The following is a 21,336-nucleotide window of genomic DNA, read 5'->3' as shown; positions in this document are numbered from 1 at the left end:
TTTTCCCATGGTCGACTTGAGGCTGGAATACTAATGTCGTATCTGTCTCCCTCCGCAGAATACCTGCCGATGTCTCTGTGTCTTAACAAAGCAGCACAAGGACATCTATCAAGATCTAAATGTTACTGTAGGGATTGTGCTTTCTGCACAGAGCCATCTTTTAAACATGCAGATATAGGGGCAGAATGTGTAGGGAAAAAGGATGACAACAGCTGACTCCTTGTGGACTTGACTCTTTCAAGCATGATTTCTCCTCCTTCCTGTGTGCCGCCTCCATAGCAGCTCTTTCTGTTTGTAGCAGCTTCCCCAGATTTTTCTGTTTTGCCAACCCTTTGTCCCATTTCAAATCTTAGGTGGAAAAACTGCGAGCATACCTTTTAGATCCTTTTGCTTTCCATTGCCTTTGCCCTTCTGCAAAGTGTTTGGGGACACTGCAGAACACGTGCCTCCCACCCCCCACCCCCCACCCCCGAAAAGTTGCACCAGAAGCTATGGATGTGGCTGAACATGAGGAAGATGTCTCACACGTACCTCTTTGATACCTCAAGCACACAGCTGGGAACGTTCATTTTCTCTTTGTCATTGTCAGGGAGGTGGATATTTAGAATTAAATATGATTTACCTGTCACTTACCTCATGTGACTAAAATCTATTCCTGCTTTAAAAGTTTGGTGACCTACTTATGTATTTCAAGCCTGTTTGGGTTCACCTTTCCTCCTGCATTTTGCTCTGTCATTCTTTTGCCCTCGTTATATGCTTGATGCAGGCAGGCTCCCAGCCACTGTAAATCTCATCATAAACTCTGCTTTATGACCCTCGCTGCACTGGTGCTAAAATGGTCCGTCTTTCCCCTTCCTGAGCTCCCTAATGGCAGCAGGCAGAGTTTTAATCACTGTGAATTCAGGTTGTGGTCAGATTAGGTAGAAGATAGGATGTGTGTTTGTTGTTTTGCAGTGATGTATTGTTTCTGGGATTACTGTGCTGAATAGCAGAGGGTGTCAGCTGATATTTATTACTTTAAGCTGTCTCAGCTGTTCTGGTTCAGCAAATAAACCTACATTCAAAATGAATGAGGAGCTCTGCTTGCCTTGTATGCCATGATGTGTGCAAATGTGATTATTGCTTCCGAGGCAGGGGAAGCTGAAATCATTGTGGGAGCGTTTTTAGTTATTTATTTATTTTTGCTCTTTGTGAGCAATCATGCAGATTTCTAAAGCACACAATCAAGCCAAAAGCTCGGCACCTCTCCTGCTCGCCCCATTGTTAAGCCCTGGCATTCCTCGCGCTGGGAATCGCTCGCTCCCTCTCTCTCTAAAGTGATAAGCTTTAAACCACGCTATTGATTGCTTAAGGCATTACATGTTTTACACCTAGGTTATCAGTGTTATTGAAAGGGGAAGACACAAAGCTACTGGGCCTTAAAGTGAATCTACCTCTCGTCTTTTCCCATTTGCTCTGAGGATTTCAGACAATTCGTTTTACACTGATCTCTGCTGTGGAGATAAATAAATGAAACTGGAGACATCATCCCTCCCCAAGGTTAGATTTAGAAGTGTTATTAGTAGAGGGCCTCATGTGCGCCCCAGTGCAAACTGGGCTTGCTTATTCTTTATTTAACACAGCAACAAGGGCCGATTTCAAAAGTTGCTGCTCCCCTTCAGATAAGAAGTGTCACATAGCGCAGCTATCAAGGTAAATTGGTATTTTCAAGTGAGAACCTCTGTTTCTGATTAAGCCCTGAGGACTCCCTCTCTCCTCTCTTAACTCTTTAGCTCCCCTCTGCCACAGCCACCACATTTGTGGCTGAGAGGCAGCACAGCGGCATGGACGCAGCTCACCGGCTGGGCCTGCTGGGTTGTGCCTTTGGCTGTCTCTCCTTGGGGAAGTTGGGCTCCTTGGCAGCCTTTTGGTAGTTTGGGAGCAAGGGCACAGAAGGCAGCACCAGTGCTCCCCAGGGCAATGGTGGCCCAAAGACCCTGGTCTTTTCTAGGGTTTCGCTATCATTCTAGTAATCAAAAAATGATCATTAAACATAATGCAGTGGAATCGCCCCTCCAGAGCTCCAAGGTGACTTTTGCCCAATTTACAAGCACGAAGGTGTGTTGCTCCCCTCTCATTCGCAAAAGCCTACCTGCCTTGCTTCTGCCCTGAGCATCCCGGTCAGCGCAGACAGGTTGCATTTAGGGTAGCGGATTTGACAGGACACAAATAAGTGAAGTCTGTGTATCTTGCACTTCGTTGTGTGTGTCTCACAGCAGATAAGTGACAGGAGCAGATAAAGTGCTGCTTTGCCCTTCAGTAGCATATCCCATTCTGGGATCCCAGCAATAAACTCAGTTATCCACAGCAGAAGTGTTACCATACTGGTTGCAGAGGTCACAGATGAAGCTCACATGTTTGCACAGAAATACCCCAAAGAGTATCTCAGCCTCTTAAAACTTGACCACATCTATCCTCACTGAACCCTTGTGAAATAGGCCCATTACAAGGTCCATTTTCTGGGATTGCCCGAGGCACAGGGAACACAGAGTCCGGATGCAGTTATTTCAGTGGTTTTTGTGGATCTGAGCTGAAGTGATTTGACCAGGGTCACACAGGAACTTGCAGCAGAGCAGAGAATTAGAGCCATATTTGCAATAGGGAGCTGACTTTATAGCCAGCAGTTCCCTGAATCCAGAGTCTCAAAGATAAGATGACTTGCCCAAGATTACGCAGATCATCTGTAGCTGAACCTGGAACTGGGCCTTGATCTGCCACTGACATAGCTGAACTGCAAAGTGATCCTTCCTCAGAGGACCTAGTCGCTGTGACGTGATGGGACAATGATACTTTTTATGGTCAGAAGAAGGATTTAATAACCCCTCTGTGATAACGTGCACTGAGCGACAAAGCACTTGTTTCTTACACAAAGTGTTTTTTGGGCTCGGGGGCAGCTGTGGGGCCGATGGGAGGGAGGCAGAGTACTGTGCTTGCAGAATGGCAGTCGCGTGGGATTGGGGGATTCCTGTTCCCTTTGCTGGACTAACATTACCTTTTTCTGTCTGAAGGACGGCATGAATTGGGTGTGCAAAAATGTCAATGCAAAGAAGAAATAAAGCGTTCTGAGCTGCATGGAAATGGAGGAGCGGAGGGAGCAGAATTCTAGCCTGAAAACACTAATTTGCTGCTTTCTGACCAAATGTTTTTCCATCTGTGCACAGCTACAGCTGTTAAAAGAAAAAAAAAAAGAGAAAAAGAAAGGGAACAACATCAGTTAAAACCTACTGTTGGATTTGGAACTTGACCTGCTCTTTAGTATCATTTTTTATCCCAATAAAGGAATTATATATTTCCTCCCTATGCATAAATAGTATTAAATGTCTGATTAGCAAGCAAGTTTGTAAGCAGAAGCGAGGCTGTGATTCAGTGTGGAGCAGAGGGAGTGGTGAGTTACTGTAATTGCTTAGATGTGCATAGAGCCTGCCCTATACATGCAGGTTTGCGGTTGCTGAGGACACTCTCAGGTGTCAGTCACAGATTTCCCTCAGTGACAGATAAAATGTGATTTTGTTACCAATTGTGAGTAGTTTCTTAAAAAAGGCTGCTGAGAAGTCATTTGTGTAATGAGGGTAGAAGACTTCCACATATTCCTGTAGCCATAAAAGAGGAGTTTGATCCTATCGAGACACTGTTGCATTGCGACACTGCTGTAGAAGGAAGAGAGGGTTATGCGTGTATAATTGAAGCTCTTTACAACTGGAGTAATGCAGGAGGAGCGTGCCTAGGGCTTTTCTCGCAGCTGAAGGAGAATTTAGCCCAGCATTTCACCTTGAGCTGGCAAAAACATGGTTCCTCTGTTCAGTAAGTTCCATATGTGAGATTAGCCTTGACGTTGAACAATCCCTGTTGATTTTCCCTTGATGTTAAGGCAACTCTGCAGCAAAATGCAATTAAGTTCATGATTACATTCCAGAATGAGATACCAGGTCCCAGGTTTCCTTTTAGAAATGTGCAAAATAAACTCTCCTTCCCCCCTCGCTACCCAGGCGTTGCTCAGCCCTTCTGGGGTGCCCAGGAGATCGCCCCGGGGTGGGCTGGCCGCGCAGGGACTGAGCTCACCCTTGCCTGGTGCCAGTTGCACGTTGCCCGGCAGAGGGTTGGGAGACTGAACAACAGATGGGAAGCACTCTTTACAATGAGGATTCATTCTTCCCTGAGCTGTCTTTCCTCTGAAAGGATGCAGCCGATGAAATAGGAAAGAATGTTTTTTCCACCTCCTCATCCCTGATTCAAACCTAGCCCCAGCTGACAGTGAGCAGGAGTCATTAGCGTGCCAAAGCTGCCGTGTCCTGTGTGAAGCGAGCTTGGTGACTCCTGGGCCAGTTTCTAATGCACAGATGGTAAAATAATCCCGCTGCCCTGCTTGCCAGCTTTGTTTGCTGCCTGCCTGCGAAAGGCCAAAGAATGACTAGGGAGTGCATTAGCCCCTTCAGCCTCTTGGAGACGGACCGGCGGGCAGGATGGGGAGAGCTGCGTGTACTAAAGCATGTGGCTTTAGCACGCGTCAGCGAGTTGACTCATGGACCCAGGCAGACGGCTGACACCCCTGGAGCTCCCAGCTCTTCGCTTCTCCCTTCCCCTGGCCGTCTCCACCTCACAGCAGAAACATCTGCACTGTACGTGAAGCAGCTCCCGGCCGCCTGTGTGCTACAGCCCAGCAGATTAAAGTTATCTGGGGCTGATTCCAGCTCCCCCCATACATCAGGTTGTACCGCAGTGCTTTGGGGGTTGTTCTGCCTGTAGTTCAGCTGTCTTTGCTGTGGCCAGGGGCAGAGGGACAGCTGGGACAGCAACTGCTTTAGCAATGCAACTTTAATCTGCCTGTGTCCGTGAGTCAGCAGCCTCGGAGTGCATCTGTCGCTAGCGCCGAAGCAGGATGTGCATGTTGGAGTAATACAGCCTCGCTTTAAAAACCGGAAGACTGGGAGGGGAAGGAAAAAAATAAGAAAGCAGGCTCAAGTGATCTGTTAAGCAATAGCTAATGACACAAAGTGACATGGTTCCAGCTTTGCATGGAATGAGTAAGGAGTCATAAGATGCAGAGAGGTTCGCTTGAACGTAGCTCGTTCAGTAACTCTGCAGCTGTGTTAGCATATCAGGAGCCCCGGGAATCTGAGCAGCATCTGTTCCCGGCGGCCAGTCAGCCGAAGGAGAAGAAAGGCATCCCAGCGTGTGTATGAAAGGTCCCCTTTCCGTGTTAGTAATGCATCCGCCTGATGCAAGCGCTGTGAACAGTTGCAGCCCTTTCTCGGAGGTACGCTTTGTGCTCACCAGGTGGCTGAGTGCCGAACTTTGCAATAGGGACTCCGAAGCCTTGGATTTACCCTCACTGCATGCTAAGTGCAGAGTGAGATGCTTTAGTACCTCTCCTCTGCCCCAGTTACAACACAGCGAGATCCCCTCCGGGGCTCTGGAGTTGATCCTTGCCACTTGCAAGGGGTTTGGGTTGGGCGCTTCTCTGCTCTCTGTCTACTTTTCTAAACCAGTGGCAAACTTACCCTGTGACAGCTGACCTGTGTCACAGTTAACTTTTTGCATCCAAGAAGCATCTGGAGGAGTAATTGGGTTTTTTTAGGCTCACATTATTTAAACTTGGAAATGTGTGTAAAAAGACGTAGAATATATTTCCTATAGCTCCGGTTTGGAAAGAAAAGTTGCCTTACTGAACTCAGGATCCAGAAGTGTTTGCTGGCTCTGTATGCTTGTGTGGAGCTACACATCTTGGTTGCTCGTATCCGTACCCCCCAGGGCTTTGCCTAAAATCCAGCCTGTGAATGTGGTCCACCCGATCCCGGCAGCGCGAGAGAGGACGCAGCGCAGAGAGCCAAGCCGGGAGGCTGGAGGTGGAGGGTGGGAATGACCACGACTGAAGTAAATCATCCTGCAGCGATGGCCGTAAATGCTCTCCATATTGTAAACATATCTCTGTGCATTGACCTGGCGAAAATGTAAATGGTTGTGGGGCTCTGTTCGCCTGCCACTCCTTCACTGAATGTATGTACAGCCCGCTATAGCCTGTGCAGCGCCTGGCTGAATATCACCTCTGAAACTGGTTACGGCAAGCCAAAACGTCTGCCATCACTGAGAGAAATCCGTACTCCTCTCTCAGCCCTTCAGCTCCTGTTGGGTTTATGCTAATCGTGTGAGCGAGGCTTTGTCCTTCCAACTCTGCCTGCTTTACCCTCTTCTAAGTGAGGCTGGAGGGAAGCAAACCATCTCATTGGTATGGGTGGAGCTCTGCCACGCGTTGCATCGATTCATAGATTTTTAAAGCCAGAAGGGACCATTATGTTCCTCTCTTCTGACCTCCTGCAAAACACAGCCCATTAAATCCCGCCCAGCGAGTCTTGCAGCGAGCTTGGGGACTTGCGGTTGAATCAGAGCACCTCTGGTGGGAAGACACCCGGCATTGATTTAAAGGCTCTCGGTGACAAGCAAATCCACCCCAGGCCTTGAGAAGTTTGTCGCAGGGGTTAATTCCCTTCCCAAGGGGAGGCTGTCTTGCTTCACTTTCACGTCATTAGATCTGGTTTTACCTTTGTGCTAGATTAAAGACGCCTCTCCTGCCCGTTTGTGTTCTCTGGAGGGGAAAGACGATGGAGAAGTGCAGTTCTCCAAGGGCACATCGGGAAACGTGGGTTCAAGTCCCCACTCCAACAGCGACGGTCTGGAGTGGGGACTCGTGTCCTCCTCTGGCTGCCGCAGGCGCGCAGGTTTGATGGAGACTTTTCTTCCCTTGCCCTTGGAGAACGCTGACCAAAGCGTCACACAACGCTTTCTCCTTTCTCCCTGCACTCCCGGCACTGCTTCTTGCACGTTAATGAGTTTTTTCTCCTTTGAAAATGCAACTGATCACTAGACTTGTTTTCTTAACTCTACTGGGATGAGAGCAGCCCACGCAGGCTCCTTCCCTGCCCTGCAAGGCGCTCCGCAAGCTGCACCCCAAGGGGCTCGCTCTGCTGCCAAGCAAAAGGTCGCTGCTGGCTCTCTCGATCGCATTCCCTGGTCCAGCTGGGTCCGCACAAGCTCACTCTTTTATGGTCACTCTTTTGGTGAAATTCACCAAAAAGCTTCACTCTTTTGGTGAAATTCAAAAAGGGGTATTTGCAATATCTGGTCGTGTTGTTACTCGATGCATAATTTAGATGTCTTTGTCAAAAAATAAATTAATTAAAATTTAGTAGAAAGACAGATCTGTGTCTCGGGGTGATCCTTTCCTTTAGCAGGCTCACCTTTCCAAGGGTCAGTTGAAGACTGTGTCTTTTCAAGGAGCTGCTGGTTGGTCTGTGAGACGACTCTCCCACTTTTTCTCTCGGTTGTCATCACGAACAGGAGACGGTTGATGGTAGCAGAACTAGTCCGAGATTAGCTTTAAAGCAAGAAGGCAAGGAAGACGAATGTTGAGAGCCTCTAATTGTTTCAAAAATTATTTTGCGGGTTAAAAAGAAGTGTATCTGATGAAACACGTTCACCACTGATCTGGCAGGAAGGTTAAGTGGGGAAACGAGAATAATTTGGCTTTGGTTGAGTGAGACTGAGCTTGAGGGAGTATCGGAGGGGGAGCAAATTCTGGTTTTGTTCCTGTCCAACTAATTTGACTCGTTACTGTTCCTGCAACACCAGGACAGGCCAAAAAGAGAGAAACCCTTAAAACATCAGCTCCTTCCCTGCACAGCCGAGGTGCCTGGAAGGCTGTCCGAGCCTTTGGAAAAAACATTATAGATGGTCACACGTAATTTCTTCTCCCTTTTTTTAAGGCATGCTTTATACCGATTCCTGATATTTTTTTCAGCAACATACGAAATACTTTTTCATCTTGCTTGCCTAATGGAGTGGATGTGAAAAATATTTCTCTGGCAAGCGAACGCCCCGAGAGTTGTTTGCCTTGTCACAGCGTTATGTATCGGCCCCCGCAGCCCCCTGCCCCTGGAGCCGCGCGTTTCCCCTCTCCTGTTGCTGTTTACAGTGGGACCTGCTGTAATTTATGGCGGGGCTGTGTGTGACCTTGCATGCGTCTGTCAGCGCGAGCCTCAGCTCCCTTCCCCACACAAGCCCCGCTTTACATTTACATGATGAATTCAGTGCTCCCGAAAGGACGAGGAGCCGAGTGGATTGGATGCAAAAAAAAAAAAAAGAAAAGGAATAATAATAATCCACAGCCTGAAGGGGATATAAACCGTGAGATTTTTCTGCCGCTTTGAATAGTATTTCCCTGTTGTTTATGGCCTTGCACACCCTAGGCTACAGCCTTCAAGGCAACACAGAAATCAGACTGTCGAGCTGGAGGTTTTGGTCTCCATCTTACCTCTGCGCGGAGATCCTCCAGCTCCGGTCCCCCTGGCTGCAGCGACGTGCTCAGCTGGGCCGCGGGCCTGCGGCAGCCCCCGGGCCAGTTTTCCTTCGCCCGACCGAGGCACCGGGCCAGTGCACCGACTGCGGCGTGCAGCTAAGAGCTTTTTTTATTATTTTTCTTATTATTTTATTTTGTTTAAGTGGAAACAAGCTCACGTCGGAGCTTTGCAATCGGCTCCCGGCTAAACTGCAGCTTCGGACTCAGTTGGCTGAATTTGGGGGTGTCGTATTTTTTATTGCACTCTGTTCCCATACGTCCCTTCCCAGTGCTGGCTGCAAACGAAATGCCTGGAAATCTGCGGTCAGGCGCCGAGGGCACCGTGACCAGCTCGCTGGGAACGGCACAGGCGCGTGCACGCGCCTCCCTGCACTTTTCCTATTGAGCCGGCGACCAAGAGGAGTAGCTGCCCGGGTGCCTATGGCTGGGACGGCTGTGATTTCGGGAGGTGCCAGGGCCGCCCTCAGCAGCAGAGCCGGCTGCCGGCCCTCGGCAGCTGGGTCCCTCTGGAGGCTTGGGGCGGCCCAGCCCAGCTGTCCTGCCCCCGGCTCTGCCGTCCCCGCGGCAGGATTTATATGTATTTCGAGCTCATTTTTATAGCCAGCACCTGTGAGGCCGGAGCCAGGCTGGGGATACGCGAGGGGGCCCGGATGCCGCGCTCGGGCACGGGAAACCGAGGCACGGCAGGATGGGGATGGGGAGGGGGATGGGAATGGGGATTGGGATGGGGATTGGGATGGGGATGGAGATGGGGATTGGGATGGGGATGGGCATGGGCATGGGCATGGGAATGGGGATGGGGATTGGGATGGGCATGGGGATAGGGATGGGGATGGGGATGAGGATCGGGCTTGGGATGGGGATGAGCGGCTTTGCCAGCCCCACCAGAGCCAGGCGGGAGCTGCTGAATCAGGCGCATTGAGCACGGCACAGCTGGTGCCGGCTGGGGGGGGCTGAGGGGGTTGGGGGGGGGCGCAGTTGCTCCTGACACTTTTGCCTCTGAATGTGATGATAAACTCCCTTTCCCGATTAGCGCTGATCCCTCTCCCTCCGAAACAGTTGGCCCTAATGAACATACGGCCCAACAGCTGTAAGCGGTTATACATATGCATGGATATATATATTTATCCCCCCCCCCCATATATACTGGAGCTCACAGCTGTTGCTATTCTTCCTTGCAATGCAGATCAGACGCCCGCTCTCTTTGGAGTCTTACTTGACCTATTTTGCAGGCGCAAGATTTTTTGTGATGATGATTTCCCCAGTTGGTGCTTTTGATTCTGCCTGAAACATCTTGATTGAAGGCAAACAATGGCAGCTCCGGCAGCCGGCAGCTCCCCGCACCCACGCGCCGCCGCCGCCGCCGCCACTGCCACCGCCGGGCGCCCCGGGTTCGGGGGCGCCAACCCACCCGGCACCTCTTGGGGCGCCCCAAAGAGAGCTGCTGCGTCCTGGGCAGCACCCGAAGCCCATTTTTTGCTTGGCCTTTTCCCCCCCATTTGAAGTGTGTCCTTCATCCCAGTTTCTACAGCAACGGGGAAGCTTGCCTCCCGGCCGGGATGGAGGGAGCAAAGCCACCAGGAGCCGGGAAGGGGGCGGCGGAGGATGCAGGGAGCAGAGCAACCCGGGAATAAGTTTTTACAGCAGCAGGGCTGCACCAGGCCGGCACAGCACCGGGTCTGGCCACAGGCGCCATTCTCAGCCCCGCCGCCTTTCCCCGGCAGTCCTGAGCACCTTGCGGGCAAATTCTGTGAAAGCCGTGCAAATCGCCCCATAAATCAGCCGACGAAGCCGCTGGGCCAGCGGTAACAGGTGCCAAAAGTGCGGAAAGCGCCCAGCCTCCGCCGGCCTGCGAGGGTGCCCTGGCATAGACACATCCGACTTAAAAAAAATTAAAGAGCCGACAGTGATTCATCTTATGCAGCGAGGATCTTCATTTATTCATTATGCGATAATACCCAAATCTCACTAATTAATATTCCCGCATGTTTTGCAAGGGCTGATGAGGTATCGTCAACATCGCGCCGAGATGGGCTTTCATATTTATAAGCGTGATGTGCAAACTTAAATCGACGGCATCTAAATATACCCCTCGTGTTGGAGCACGGGGAGGGCTGCGTGGCGCGCCGGGGCCATTCGCACAGCACTGGCTGGGCCTGGGGGCTCCTCAGCCGGCGGCGCGGGGGCCCCTGGACAAGCGGCCGCAAAAGGCTCCCATGACACTGTGGCGTCTGTCTTTCCGCAAGGACGGGAGATTTCCTTTCTTCGTGGCCCCCCCCCAAAACCAGGACCCCTCGGCACAGCAGCGCCCGAACCCCTGCAGATGGCCGAGCTGCCTCCCCGCTCCTCCAGATGTGCGTGCCCAGCTCCAGCTGTTCCCCATCGGCCTCTCCCCGCTGCCGCAACTGGCTGCTGCCCCAAAACCCCCGCGGCATCCCGCGAAACCCCGGCGAGGCGCCGGCTCCCGGCGGGGGGTGCAGGTCCCCCCCAGCTATAGGCGACAGGTGCTTTAATGCCTGACGCCGGGGCCAGCAGCTGCTGCCTCCGCAGCTGTGGAGAAGGAGGAGGAGGAAGGACAGCTGTGAGCCCAAAGCGGGGGCCTGCCCGCACCCTCGGACGGAAACGCTGCGGCACGAAGGAGCCTCCCGGCCGGCTCCTGGAATGCCCTCCCCCTCCCAACAGCCCCAAAACCAGGGAGCAGGTTATTTCGGACAGGAGGCCGGAGCCTCCCGCCGGCGTCGCCGGTGCTGGGGGAAGAGCTGCAGCAGAGCAAAGCGGTTGCACTAAGTGATCACATTTATTTGAATATTTTTTTTCCGCGTGTGTGTGTGTGTGTGTGTGTGTGTGTGTGTGTGTGTGTGTGTGTGTGTGTGTGTGTGTGTGTGTGTCTCTTCTAAAATTGGTTACAGAATAAATACCTGTGCCGTATAGCAGGAAGTCCACTTTTTCTTTATACAAAGTGCTTGTTACAGGAAGTTGCATCAGCGATATGCGGGGAGGGGGGGTGGGGGGGGCGTTTCGGCAACGCTTTCCCTCCTGAAGACTAGAACAGGATTGGTTTTTTTTATTTATTCTTTTTTTTCTTTTTAAAGTTTCTTTTCCCTTTTTTTTGTGCATTAAATTTCCTGCCATTGTGTATTTACAAATCTCCGAAAGAAGAAGGAAAAAGAAAAAAAAAATGCCAGTATGCATGAGAAGTGGCCTCTTAACACAAAAAAACCCCCAGCCTTTTAAAAAAAAAAAGTAACAAACCCAAAATCTATAAGTATCGTTTCATACTGAATCAATGATAGATTTTTTTTTTCTTTCTTTTTAAAAAGGGAAAGAGCAGGTGGGAGGGGAAAAAAACGGAACCAAACCAAAAAAAAAAAAGAACTCGGAGCAACTGCGACAGAGACGGAGCCATTGTCCCTTCGGCAGGTTTCCAAAGCCAGAGAGAAGCAAAAAAAATGTGACACGCAGAGCCAGACGCCCGCCCGAAATCCCTGCCGATTTCTTCTTGGGAATTTCTCCCTCGTGTTTTCCCAGCGAGGGGCAGGAAGGACTTTCCAAAATTAAATTAAAAAAGAATTAAAAGGAAAAGAAAAAACCATTATTATTTCATTTTAAAAGGAAAAAAAATTAAAAAAGGAGATGAGAGAACGACCCTCCCCAAAATCCTGGAGGGGCACGAGGCGGGGAGCAACTTGGGTTTGATTTAAAAGAAAAAAAAGCCAAAACAAAGCGGACTTTTATCTCCGACCGTGCCGTGAACCAGGCCTCTCCGGAGGGTTTCATGGTTAACTGGTGACGTAGTGTTTAGCAGAAGGCTGCCCGTAGACCCTATAGAAATCCTGCCGCCCATGCTGCTGCGACGCGTCGATCCATTCCCTCACGGCAAGTCCCGGGAGCGACTGGGGCACGGCGGGCGCCGGCGGCAGCGGGTGCGAGTACTCCTGCGAGGAGACTGTCCAGGGGAAGTGGCCCGACCGCGGGTAGGGCTGGTGCCCACCGTGGTTGGACACCGAGGAACAGTAACAGTTGTCCACTGAGCAGACGAGGATTTTGCGCCCGCCGTACTGGGAGAGCACGGACTGCTGAGATGACGTGGTGTTGGGGTAGTGGGATGGGTTGAAGACGGAGCCCGAGTGCACCGGCTGCGGGCCACTGGGAAGTCCGACAATGTGCTGCGTGGAGCTACAAGGCACCATGGCTTGTGCGGACTGGCCCTCGCCAGCAGAAGCCCCCTGGCTCATGTACTGGCTCGCCACAGTCCCGGACGATGGCTCGAGGAAGCTGCCCTCGGGGAAGGCGGTGGAGTGCTTGCGCTTCTCTGCTCCGGAGTTGCTGACGGTGCAGGGGTACATGGGGATGCTCTGCAGGAACGGGACCGGGGTGCTCAGAGGACCTGCAGGGGGGCAACGGAAGCGCATCCACATCAGGTGCCCATCCGTGGGGTGCTGTGCTGCCAGACCCAACCCCCAGCGCAAAGGCGCTGCCACTGCCCGCACGTGCAGGGGCTGAGCCGGGGCGCAGCTCGCTCCCAGGGTGCTGGTGGCCGGGATCTGCTGCGGAGCATCCCGGTGGGACAGCCTGGTGGCACAACCCAAATGCTCTGAGAGAGGCCTGCAAAGCTTCTGCAGGACCTGCTCTGCTCCCAGGCAGACCAGGGGACCACATCGGTACCCAGCCATCCTTGCCCACGGGCTGAGCACCCGTCTTCCATGAACTTCCCCTGCTGATGGCCAGCCCCTTCATGGTACCACCCCAAAGCACAGCCCCTCCACAAGCCCCAAGCCCTAACACCCCACTGGGAATCCAGGACACCTCCCCAACTTCCCCGGCACCACTGGGGCGAGGGTGTGCTCGGAGAGGTACGGCACGAGGCGGCTTGACACGCGCCTGCGGGCATCACCCACCTTCCAGCAACTTCCTGAGCTGCTTCTCCTTCTTGGCGATCTCGTTCAGGAAGAGCTTGGAGTTGAGGTGGCCAATTTTGGGTGGGGGCAGGCTGCCGCCCGTACAGTTCTGGGTCCTGTTGGGGACCACGGGCAGAAAGGAGAAGGGTGAGGGACCACATGCACTCGGGTGAGGGTCACGCTGCCCCCGGTTCGGCTCCTTCCCCTGCACCTTCCAGGGCCCAGACGCCTGCTGAAGGCCCTCCGTATGGGGGCAGCGCTGACAGCGGCAGGGGACCGGCTCTCTTCTGCTGGCCGGTGCCTTTCCCAGCAGCTCAGGGCAGGATGTGGCTCCATCCAACCTTGCTTTGAATGTCCCGCACCAGCCGCGCACCTCCAGCAGCCCCAGCCCCCGCCACGAGCTCCCGTGTTGCCACCCCAGCTCCCTGCATGCACCCGGGGGTCATTTACAGCAAAGCTGAACATCTCCTCTAGGCCACAGGGAGGACTTGAGTCAAAGCCCATGGGAGAGGATTTATCCTCCCTGGGCAAAGAGGGAAACCGAGGCATGGCGCATGCCTCTCCCTGGCCCTGCTCCTCCTCCTCCTCATCATCATCATGCCGCTGCCTCCCGCCACAGCTCCCTTCCCCTCCGAAGACGCCTGCCCGTCACGCTTACCTGTCCATTAAGATTTTCACAGACTTGGTGTTCTAGGAGGGGAAGGAGAAGCCCTGGTCAGCAAGGACTGTCTTTGCGTCAGCGTCTCCCATCCTCCCCCCGTCCTGTCCCCGGGACACGTGCCAGCCCAGTGGCCACCCCCAGGATGGGTCACCCCCAGCAGCTCTCCAGCTGCCCCAAATCCTCCCGCGCTCCCTGCCTTGGCCCTCCTGAGGATGCCCCGGATCACAGCCCCCTGCAAGCCCCAAGGGTGTCACCTCGGCTGACCCCTGAGGCGCCCGGTTCCCCAGGAAAGCCTCTTTGCTAAGGCCCCAGGAGCCCCAGGAGCTCGGGGGGAGGAGAGGGAGGGCTCTGTCAGCTCTACAGCCCACAGCAGAGCTGTTTAGGGCATGTGAGGAGGGGATTAGGCCTGGAGGGGATCAGGAGATGGGAGAGCTCGTCCAGTCCCTCCTGCAGACAGTACATCTCCTTCAGCTTTGGGAAATCCTGCTGCCCTCCCCGTTTCGGAGCGCAAAGGGGTCACCCCTGTCTGGGCGCCAGCTCCAGGACTTGTGGCTAGGACAGCCTTGAGTCTAGCAGGGGTCAGGAGGGGTCAAAGCCCCAAAAGTCCCTCTCCCCCAAGCACAGGCTGCCCCGACCCATTTCTAGCTGCAGGAAATGTCCTTGCACTGATCCCTGCTGGGATTGAGGAGGCCGACACTGAACGTCCCCTGCTCCTCTTCACCTTCCTGCCACCACTGAGCCCTCTGGAGAAATCAGCTAATCCGTGTTAGACCAACCAGCTGTTGGAGCCCGTGGTGCCCTTGGCCTGATCCCCGCTGTGCCCCATCCCTCCCTGACCTCCTGTCCCCATGTCCCCAGCTCCCCTTCTCATCCCCAGCAGGGACAGCTCTTCTCACCTTCATGAAGTTGATGTCCTCGGTTTTGTCGAACATGACCTGGACGGAGCTGAGGAGCTTCTTGGCCTCCTGCATGCGCTCATTGAGGTGGAGGACTTGGGCTGCGTTCTCATTGCAGAACTTGGCCTGGGCCTTGTCCAGGATCTCCATGGTTTTCCGCAAGTCCTCGTCCAAGATCTGGTGCATCTTCTCGTACTGCAGACGCACCTCGTCCTTCAGCTGGCTCACCTTCTCCTGGAGGCACAGGAGTAGGGTCAGGGTCAGCCTCCTCTGCACCTCCCTGACCTTCTCCACGATGTCTCAGGACACCTGGGTTCCTTCCCCCAGCAGGGCAGGTATGGCCTGAGAGCTGCACTCACACCTCTGCTCTCTGGTGGGGATGCTCACACAGAGCAAACCCCATGGCCAGCTACCATGTAGGACTCCTGCACACCGGGAAACCCATTGGAGCTAGTGTGGAGGCTCTGCTGGTACAGAAGATCCCCTGGATCTGCTGTGGGGGGATCACCTCCCAAGGTCTGAAGCCAAGCAGCTCCCCACACCACCAAGGCAGGTGTGTGTGCAGGCCAGCTGGTGCAGCTGCAGTCTGGGTCCTGGTGTGCTCTCTCCAGAAATCTCTGCCCATCCCCACCCCTGAGCCCTCCAGACGCCAAGCTGGGGACACACCATGCTCCACAGCCCTCCCCTCCACTCCTTGAGAGGCCGAGGGGCTTCAAGGACCAAGAGCAAATCTCATTTTATCTGTGTCCCAGCAAAGCACCCACCTTCCCCCCCTGGGGTATTTCAGCAGCTCCCCACCACATCCCTGTTTTGTGATCTCCCACCTCCAGACCCTTTCCTGGCCTCACTACTCACCCCAAGACCCACGGGGCTGTGGGGGCAGCCTTGAACACGTCCCCCCAAAGGAGGACTGAAATGGAGACACCACATATCAGCAGGGCTGGCTGGCAGTTCCTCCCTGCACTGTCCTCCCTCCTCCTCCTTGTCCACATGGCTCTGGGGTCACTGCTACCCCCCTCCCCCACCCCCCCCAGCAGGAGCCAGTCCCCACAGTGTCAGAGTGACGGTCCCCAGGGTCAGCCACAGCATGGCCAAAAGCATCAGCTACCTCGACCAGCCGCTTGTCCGATTCCAGCTTGTAGAGCTGCTCTTCGATGTCTTGCTCCCGCTCCTCCAGGCGGTCCTGCTGCTTCATCAGCATCTTCTGCAGGGACAAGTGACGGGAGCAGCCGTCAGAGACAGGAGAGCTGTCCGTGACAGCAACATGCACAGCCATGCATGCTGGGAGGCTTCGGTGCTGCGGGCACCAGCTCTGCCCGTGCTCCTTGGGAGGAACAACCTGGCTTTTCCTCCTGGGTCTCCAAGCACGCCAGGATGCCCTTGATGAGCTGAAGCCTGCACATGGCTGGGATCAGTCCCAGCGCAACTGGTTGAGATGGAAAACTCACTCTTTCAATGGTCTCGCACAGCGGTTGTGTATGCTGGGCCTCTCTACAGGCTGGGGACCTTGCGTTTAGCTTCCCTGGACAGCGCGCACACTCCAGCCACGCGCGCACCCAGCTCACGTGACCCAAACAGCACTCCTCGCCGCACCCAGAGCCACCCCCAGCACCCACCATGGGGCGGCATCCCCATGGCCAGGCAGGACCTCGCTGGTGCAGACAAGCCCTTGGGTCCCGTTTGGCAGCCCAGTCACCACAGCTTGGCTGGAGCCACACTTGGAGGGGATGGAGCAGCTCATCTCGGGCTACGGCAGGGCCGCTCGGAGGCCCATCACCCATCCCCGGCAGGCTCCCGCGAGACATCCACTGTCCCCCTCGCAGACCCGTACGCCATGCCAAATCTTTTCGCCTGTCCCTGCTTCCGTGACAAGCCCCAGAGCCAGCATCAGCGTAATCGGGAGGGACAGAGAGAGGGGGCACGCAGCCCGCTCTTGCCCTCCCCACCACGCTGCCAGCCCCTGACTCGCTCCTCGGGGCTGGGCCTCAGCAATCGGCCCAATAACTGGGACAAAACATTATCTGCAGCGAGCAGCTCAGCAGCCTGGCTTGGGCACGGTCTCCCCACCAGCAGCTGGGCAGGATTAAACCCGTCCCCACCGCTGGCAGCCCCTTGGGGCTGAAGGGACCATGGTCAGAGCGTGACTTGCTGCAAGGAGAAGGATCTGGTCGATGCTGATGTGACATGACCGACCCTTCGCGCAGCAGGGGGTTTTGCAGGAGAAGCTGGCTGGGGGCCGGCGGTAATATCTGGGGAGCAGGGAGAGGAGGGGGGAGACGTGCCTGAGGTCACACCGAAGGCTGGTGGCAGGGAGGACACACATTCCCGACAGCGCAGCTTGGAGCCCAGAGCACCCGGGCTCATCTCCGACGAACAGGGGGCTCCCGGGGAGGAAGGACACCAGCGGAGCACGGTCGCCCCTGCCACGCGCCCTGCGCCGGGCTGCCCCACCGGCAGGGCCACTTGGCTTCGCTGCCGTCCGCCCAGCTCCGCTCGTGCCGTAGGGGCATGTGGTTGGAGGAGGCGCTGCAGACGGTCGCCCTCAATTCACTCGGCGCTAATCCCTGGGGGGAAAAGCCGCCGGTGGCGACACCAGGAGGAGACGGGGCTTCGGCTCAGACACGAATGGCCCGCGTTGGGGAGGCGGTGTCAGCGACGCTGAGCGACAGGGGCGAGGGGGAGAGCACCCGGCGCCGAGGCCGAATTGCGAGGGGATTATTGCCGTTACGAACCGCCGCGCGGGGATTTATAACCAAGTAATTAATTCCTGGATGAAGCGGGAGGGGGAGGGCGGCAGAAGCGCTGCTGGGATTAATTGCATTGTAGGGAAAGGCTGTCACCTCTGACTCCATGCCGGAGCAGGAATGTGAAGCCTCCTTCCCGCCTGGTGCAAACCACCGGTTTCCCCACTGAAATCGCAGTCCACTGATGGGAGAGTTGCCTGTTGCCTTACATGAGGCAGAGCTTGCTCACTGCTTGGACTTCTTCACCCTCAAATCTCCAGACTCTGAGCAAAGCCCACCAGCCTGTCCGTGTGCCCGGCTCCAGGCAGCCCTGGGATTTCCAGGAACCCGCAGGGGGGAGAAGTATAGCAGCAAGCAAGCCCCACGGCAAATGTTTAAGAAAAGCTTTTCCAACTGCAGAAAATCCAGCTCTGCTGAGTAGAGCTTCAGTCCCACCTACATAACACGCTAGGACGCAGGTGAGCAAAAGCCACCTCACCGCCCTGCTCCTGCGATTAGCTGGCACATCTCCAGCAAGGACCAACGCTCCAAGGGAGCCTGGACGTTTCGGTGGCTCTGGTGAAAGCAGGGAGCATTTCCAGCACTCTCAGCTCCAAAGGCAGCAGCAAGGCGCTGAAGCCCACCGTGGTGAGGCGATGTGGCACACCAAGGCCCACGAAGGCTGGACCACAAGGACAGACCGAAGCACTGGCCAGCCAGCAGCTCCCAGCACAAGAGCCGTCTCCAGGAGTCTGCTGGTCCCAGCGGGACTCTCCCTCTGGAGGCTCAGCAGGAGTGACTGGGCTTGGCCAGGCCTCAGGAGACCTCCTCATGCTCCCAGGGGCTCCCCAACCCTCCCTGCCCATCTTGGACAGGTCTGGCAGTGGCTGTGGATGGCTGGTCCCGGATAGCCGTGCCCTCACCCAGCTGGGCTCGTGTCAAAGCCAAGCCCTGCGGGCCGTCATCCGCTTCTTCCCCAGCCATCCCGCGGTGGCACCTCCGTGGGTGATTATTTGGGAGGCTCCTGAAGAAAGAAGAGGAAGGGGACACCTGCCTGCATCTCTGCTTAGGGACCAGCACACGCACGAGGGCTCTCGAGGGGCAGCACTCCGCAAGGAGGCTGGACACGGAGGTGCTGTAGAGATGTCCACCTCTAGAGAAGAACAGGGCAAATGAAATTTTGTCCTCCCCGTGCCCTGCCGGGAGACTGGCCACTGCCGCCCAGAAAGCCTGGCTCACTGGGGTGGTGGTGGGGTTAACCCCTGCCCGATGCGCTGAACGGCTGACAACCACATAGCATGCTGAAGGCTGACTGAGCCCGGGAGCCGGGCAGCACCATCCCACAGCACCATCTGACCTTCTCCCTCTCCAAGCTGGAAAGCCAAAAAACATACTGAGCCTTTGCACCAAGCCCTTCCTTACGCGTCCCTCCCTGCCAGCAGAGACTCGCTGTCTCCACCGCGCGCAGCCAGACCCACCCCGCGCCGGCCCGGCTCACTCCCTGGCACTGCGGGGATGCCCTTGCTGGGGCAACCACCGCTCCTCACCGCGTGCCCCTCGGTACCTGACGCAGCCCCGCCAGCCCTGCCGATGGGAGCCACGGGGCTGACCAGGCTTTTGCCTTTCTGCTGTCCTGCAGCTGCCATGGCCAAGTTGCCAATTTTTGTAATTTTTAACAAATCTCACAGTATTCCACATAATCTTAAGGCTCCAGCTCCTGGAATCACATGATTACATGAAATTATAAATATATATATATAACTTTATATATATATATATATATACACACTCACATATATATATAAAGTTAATTTAATAGCCGCTCACAGCTGGGAAAAGTGGCTGAAATACAACCCAAAGACTTAGAAATCTGAGAGAATAGAGGACACAGTATTTTTTTTTTTTTAATTTCGCATTTGTGTCACTTTCTTGATTTTAGAGTGATTTAAAAACCATACGTATCTGAGATTGCAGTGGGTTGGGAGGGTTTTTCACCCACAGCAAACGAAGCCTTAACAAGACACATGGGTATAAACTACCCCTTCTGGCACTGAGGAGAGAAATTTCGTTGTCTCTATAGCACAGATTGAATTCCTTAGGTATTTTGAAAAGGAAAATATATTCCTTTCCCTTCCATCCCCTCCCAAATCTGGTATTTCTGAAGTCATGAACTCCTCCTCCTCCTCCAGGATCAAAATTTCTCAGGGTAATTTCTCATATTTCATGCATGACCTTGATGTTGGGATAACTGGAGCTCTCTCCACGTATAGTCGTCTTACTCAAGTCCTTCTCAGACTCCGAGCAAGTCAATGATCTCAGCTGGCCTTCCGAGACATGAGGAGATGCTGTGCGTTTGCGGAGCGGCCACTGCAAATATCCTGCATGAAGGACTAGGAGTGAAACCACAGCAGGTGCAGGCACAGGAGGGTGGGCAGAGACCCTCCAGCTGCAGCTTTTGGAGGGGGAAGATAGATAGTGCAAAATGTACGCAGAAGGCAATGACTGTGCCTTTCGTATGCAAGCTGAACCCAGGAGGGTCCTCAGCTCCTGGAAGGATGAGGCCCCTCCAATCCCAGATCTGTTGTTATCTCCCACCGCAGTTGTCGGAGCGGTAAACGGACTCCCTGAGCAAGGAGGGATATTATATGCCAAAGCCAGCAGAGTTGATGTGAATTAATCTGACAAATTAATTAATAAATTAATCTGCGGCTGGGGTAAATGGCTGCTCCATCCAGCTCCGACAGGCCCCAGCGAGACGGCACTGCTCACTGGACACCAGCTTATTCCGCAGGAATTAAACGTAATCTCCCCTTTCTCGCAGGGAAAAAACAAAAGGCAAGCGGCAGCTGCGGAGGAGGTCGGACGGGCACCGCTCTGCAAGCACACGATGGGCATTAACCCCGAGGAGGCCAAGGGCCGGCTGAAGATAGAAGGAAAATTTAATTGAGATTATCCTTTGCTCAATTATCCGTAGGCCGAGTGGGGTGAATCCCCGGGCGCATTTATTAGAAGTCAGGCTGGTTTGGGGTACCGCAAACACCCATAATCACGCGCTGGGCGTGAAATGCTCTTTGGAGGGATGTCCCTGCAGAAAGGCAAGAAAGCACTGCAAAACCTTGCTCCGGTGAGGACGCGTGCAACAGGTCCTGGCAGCCTCGCGCGCCGAGAAGCGGCTCACTGCCTTGCTCGCCAAGTCGAAAGGCGCCTGTCGGATCAAAGCCCGGCCACGGAGGAGGCCCGAGCAGGAAGAATGGGCTGTGCTTGTGGAGCAAATCATTTGCCATAATTACCTGCCCGGTGCAAGATGTGAGGAAACCGCTGCCGGGGAGGAAGCTTGGTGCTCCTGGAAAACCAACCCGCTTTAATGCCAGCGCTGGGGTTAAAGCTAAGCCCTGACGGACCGGTCACTCCAGTGGGGCACCCGGTCCCCGCTGCAGGCACCTAGTAAGGTGACAGCACCGAGGCCGTGGCTCTGGAGGGGAAGAGCCTTGGGGGCTTGACGCTAAATTTCACGGCAACCTGGGCTGGAGAAACTCCAGCCACACGTCTACGTGAGGGGAGGGAGGTCTGGCGGGGGCCAGGGCTGACGTTATAGACCAGAACATCTGTAAGATTAAACGCCTGAAGCCACAAGACAGCAAGATGACAGCGAAGAGTTTAATAGCTTTGAAGACACAGGGCATCCGGGCTCCTCATCTGAGAGCCATTATGTGACTCCGGTACCACAAGCTTCAGTCCTGCGACTCGCACTGGTCCCCACTCTCCTGGC

General features: G+C 54.6%; 2 protein-coding genes across 2 annotated transcripts in view; one reads left to right on the top strand and one right to left on the bottom strand.

The window, feature by feature from the left end:
* ARL3 (ADP ribosylation factor like GTPase 3) overlaps nucleotides 1-7,230 on the top strand; it is a 30,444-nt gene extending 23,214 nt beyond the window's left edge. Inside the window, exon 6 of the mRNA XM_026110351.2 lies at nucleotides 3,048-7,230. Within this exon, the coding sequence (XP_025966136.1) occupies nucleotides 3,048-3,095 (48 nt within the window). The 3' untranslated portion in view covers nucleotides 3,096-7,230. The remainder of the gene's footprint in view (nucleotides 1-3,047) is intronic.
* Nucleotides 7,231-10,299: 3,069 nt separating this feature from the next.
* Nucleotides 10,300-21,336, bottom strand: part of TRIM8 (tripartite motif containing 8) — a 38,081-nt gene continuing 27,044 nt past the window's right edge. The window contains exons 3-7 of the mRNA XM_026110350.2: nucleotides 15,953-16,048; nucleotides 14,845-15,078; nucleotides 13,946-13,977; nucleotides 13,288-13,403; nucleotides 10,300-12,776 (exon numbers count right to left, since the gene is read on the bottom strand). Coding sequence (XP_025966135.1) covers nucleotides 12,169-12,776; nucleotides 13,288-13,403; nucleotides 13,946-13,977; nucleotides 14,845-15,078; nucleotides 15,953-16,048 — 1,086 coding nt within the window. The 3' untranslated portion in view covers nucleotides 10,300-12,168. The remainder of the gene's footprint in view (nucleotides 12,777-13,287; nucleotides 13,404-13,945; nucleotides 13,978-14,844; nucleotides 15,079-15,952; nucleotides 16,049-21,336) is intronic.

The sequence above is a fragment of the Dromaius novaehollandiae genome, chromosome 6 (genome assembly GCF_036370855.1).
Source record: "Dromaius novaehollandiae isolate bDroNov1 chromosome 6, bDroNov1.hap1, whole genome shotgun sequence".
Classification (NCBI taxonomy): Eukaryota; Metazoa; Chordata; class Aves; order Casuariiformes; family Dromaiidae; genus Dromaius; species Dromaius novaehollandiae.
The sequence above is the reverse complement of the archived record's forward strand: the minus strand, read 5'-3'. Positions and strand labels throughout refer to the sequence as shown.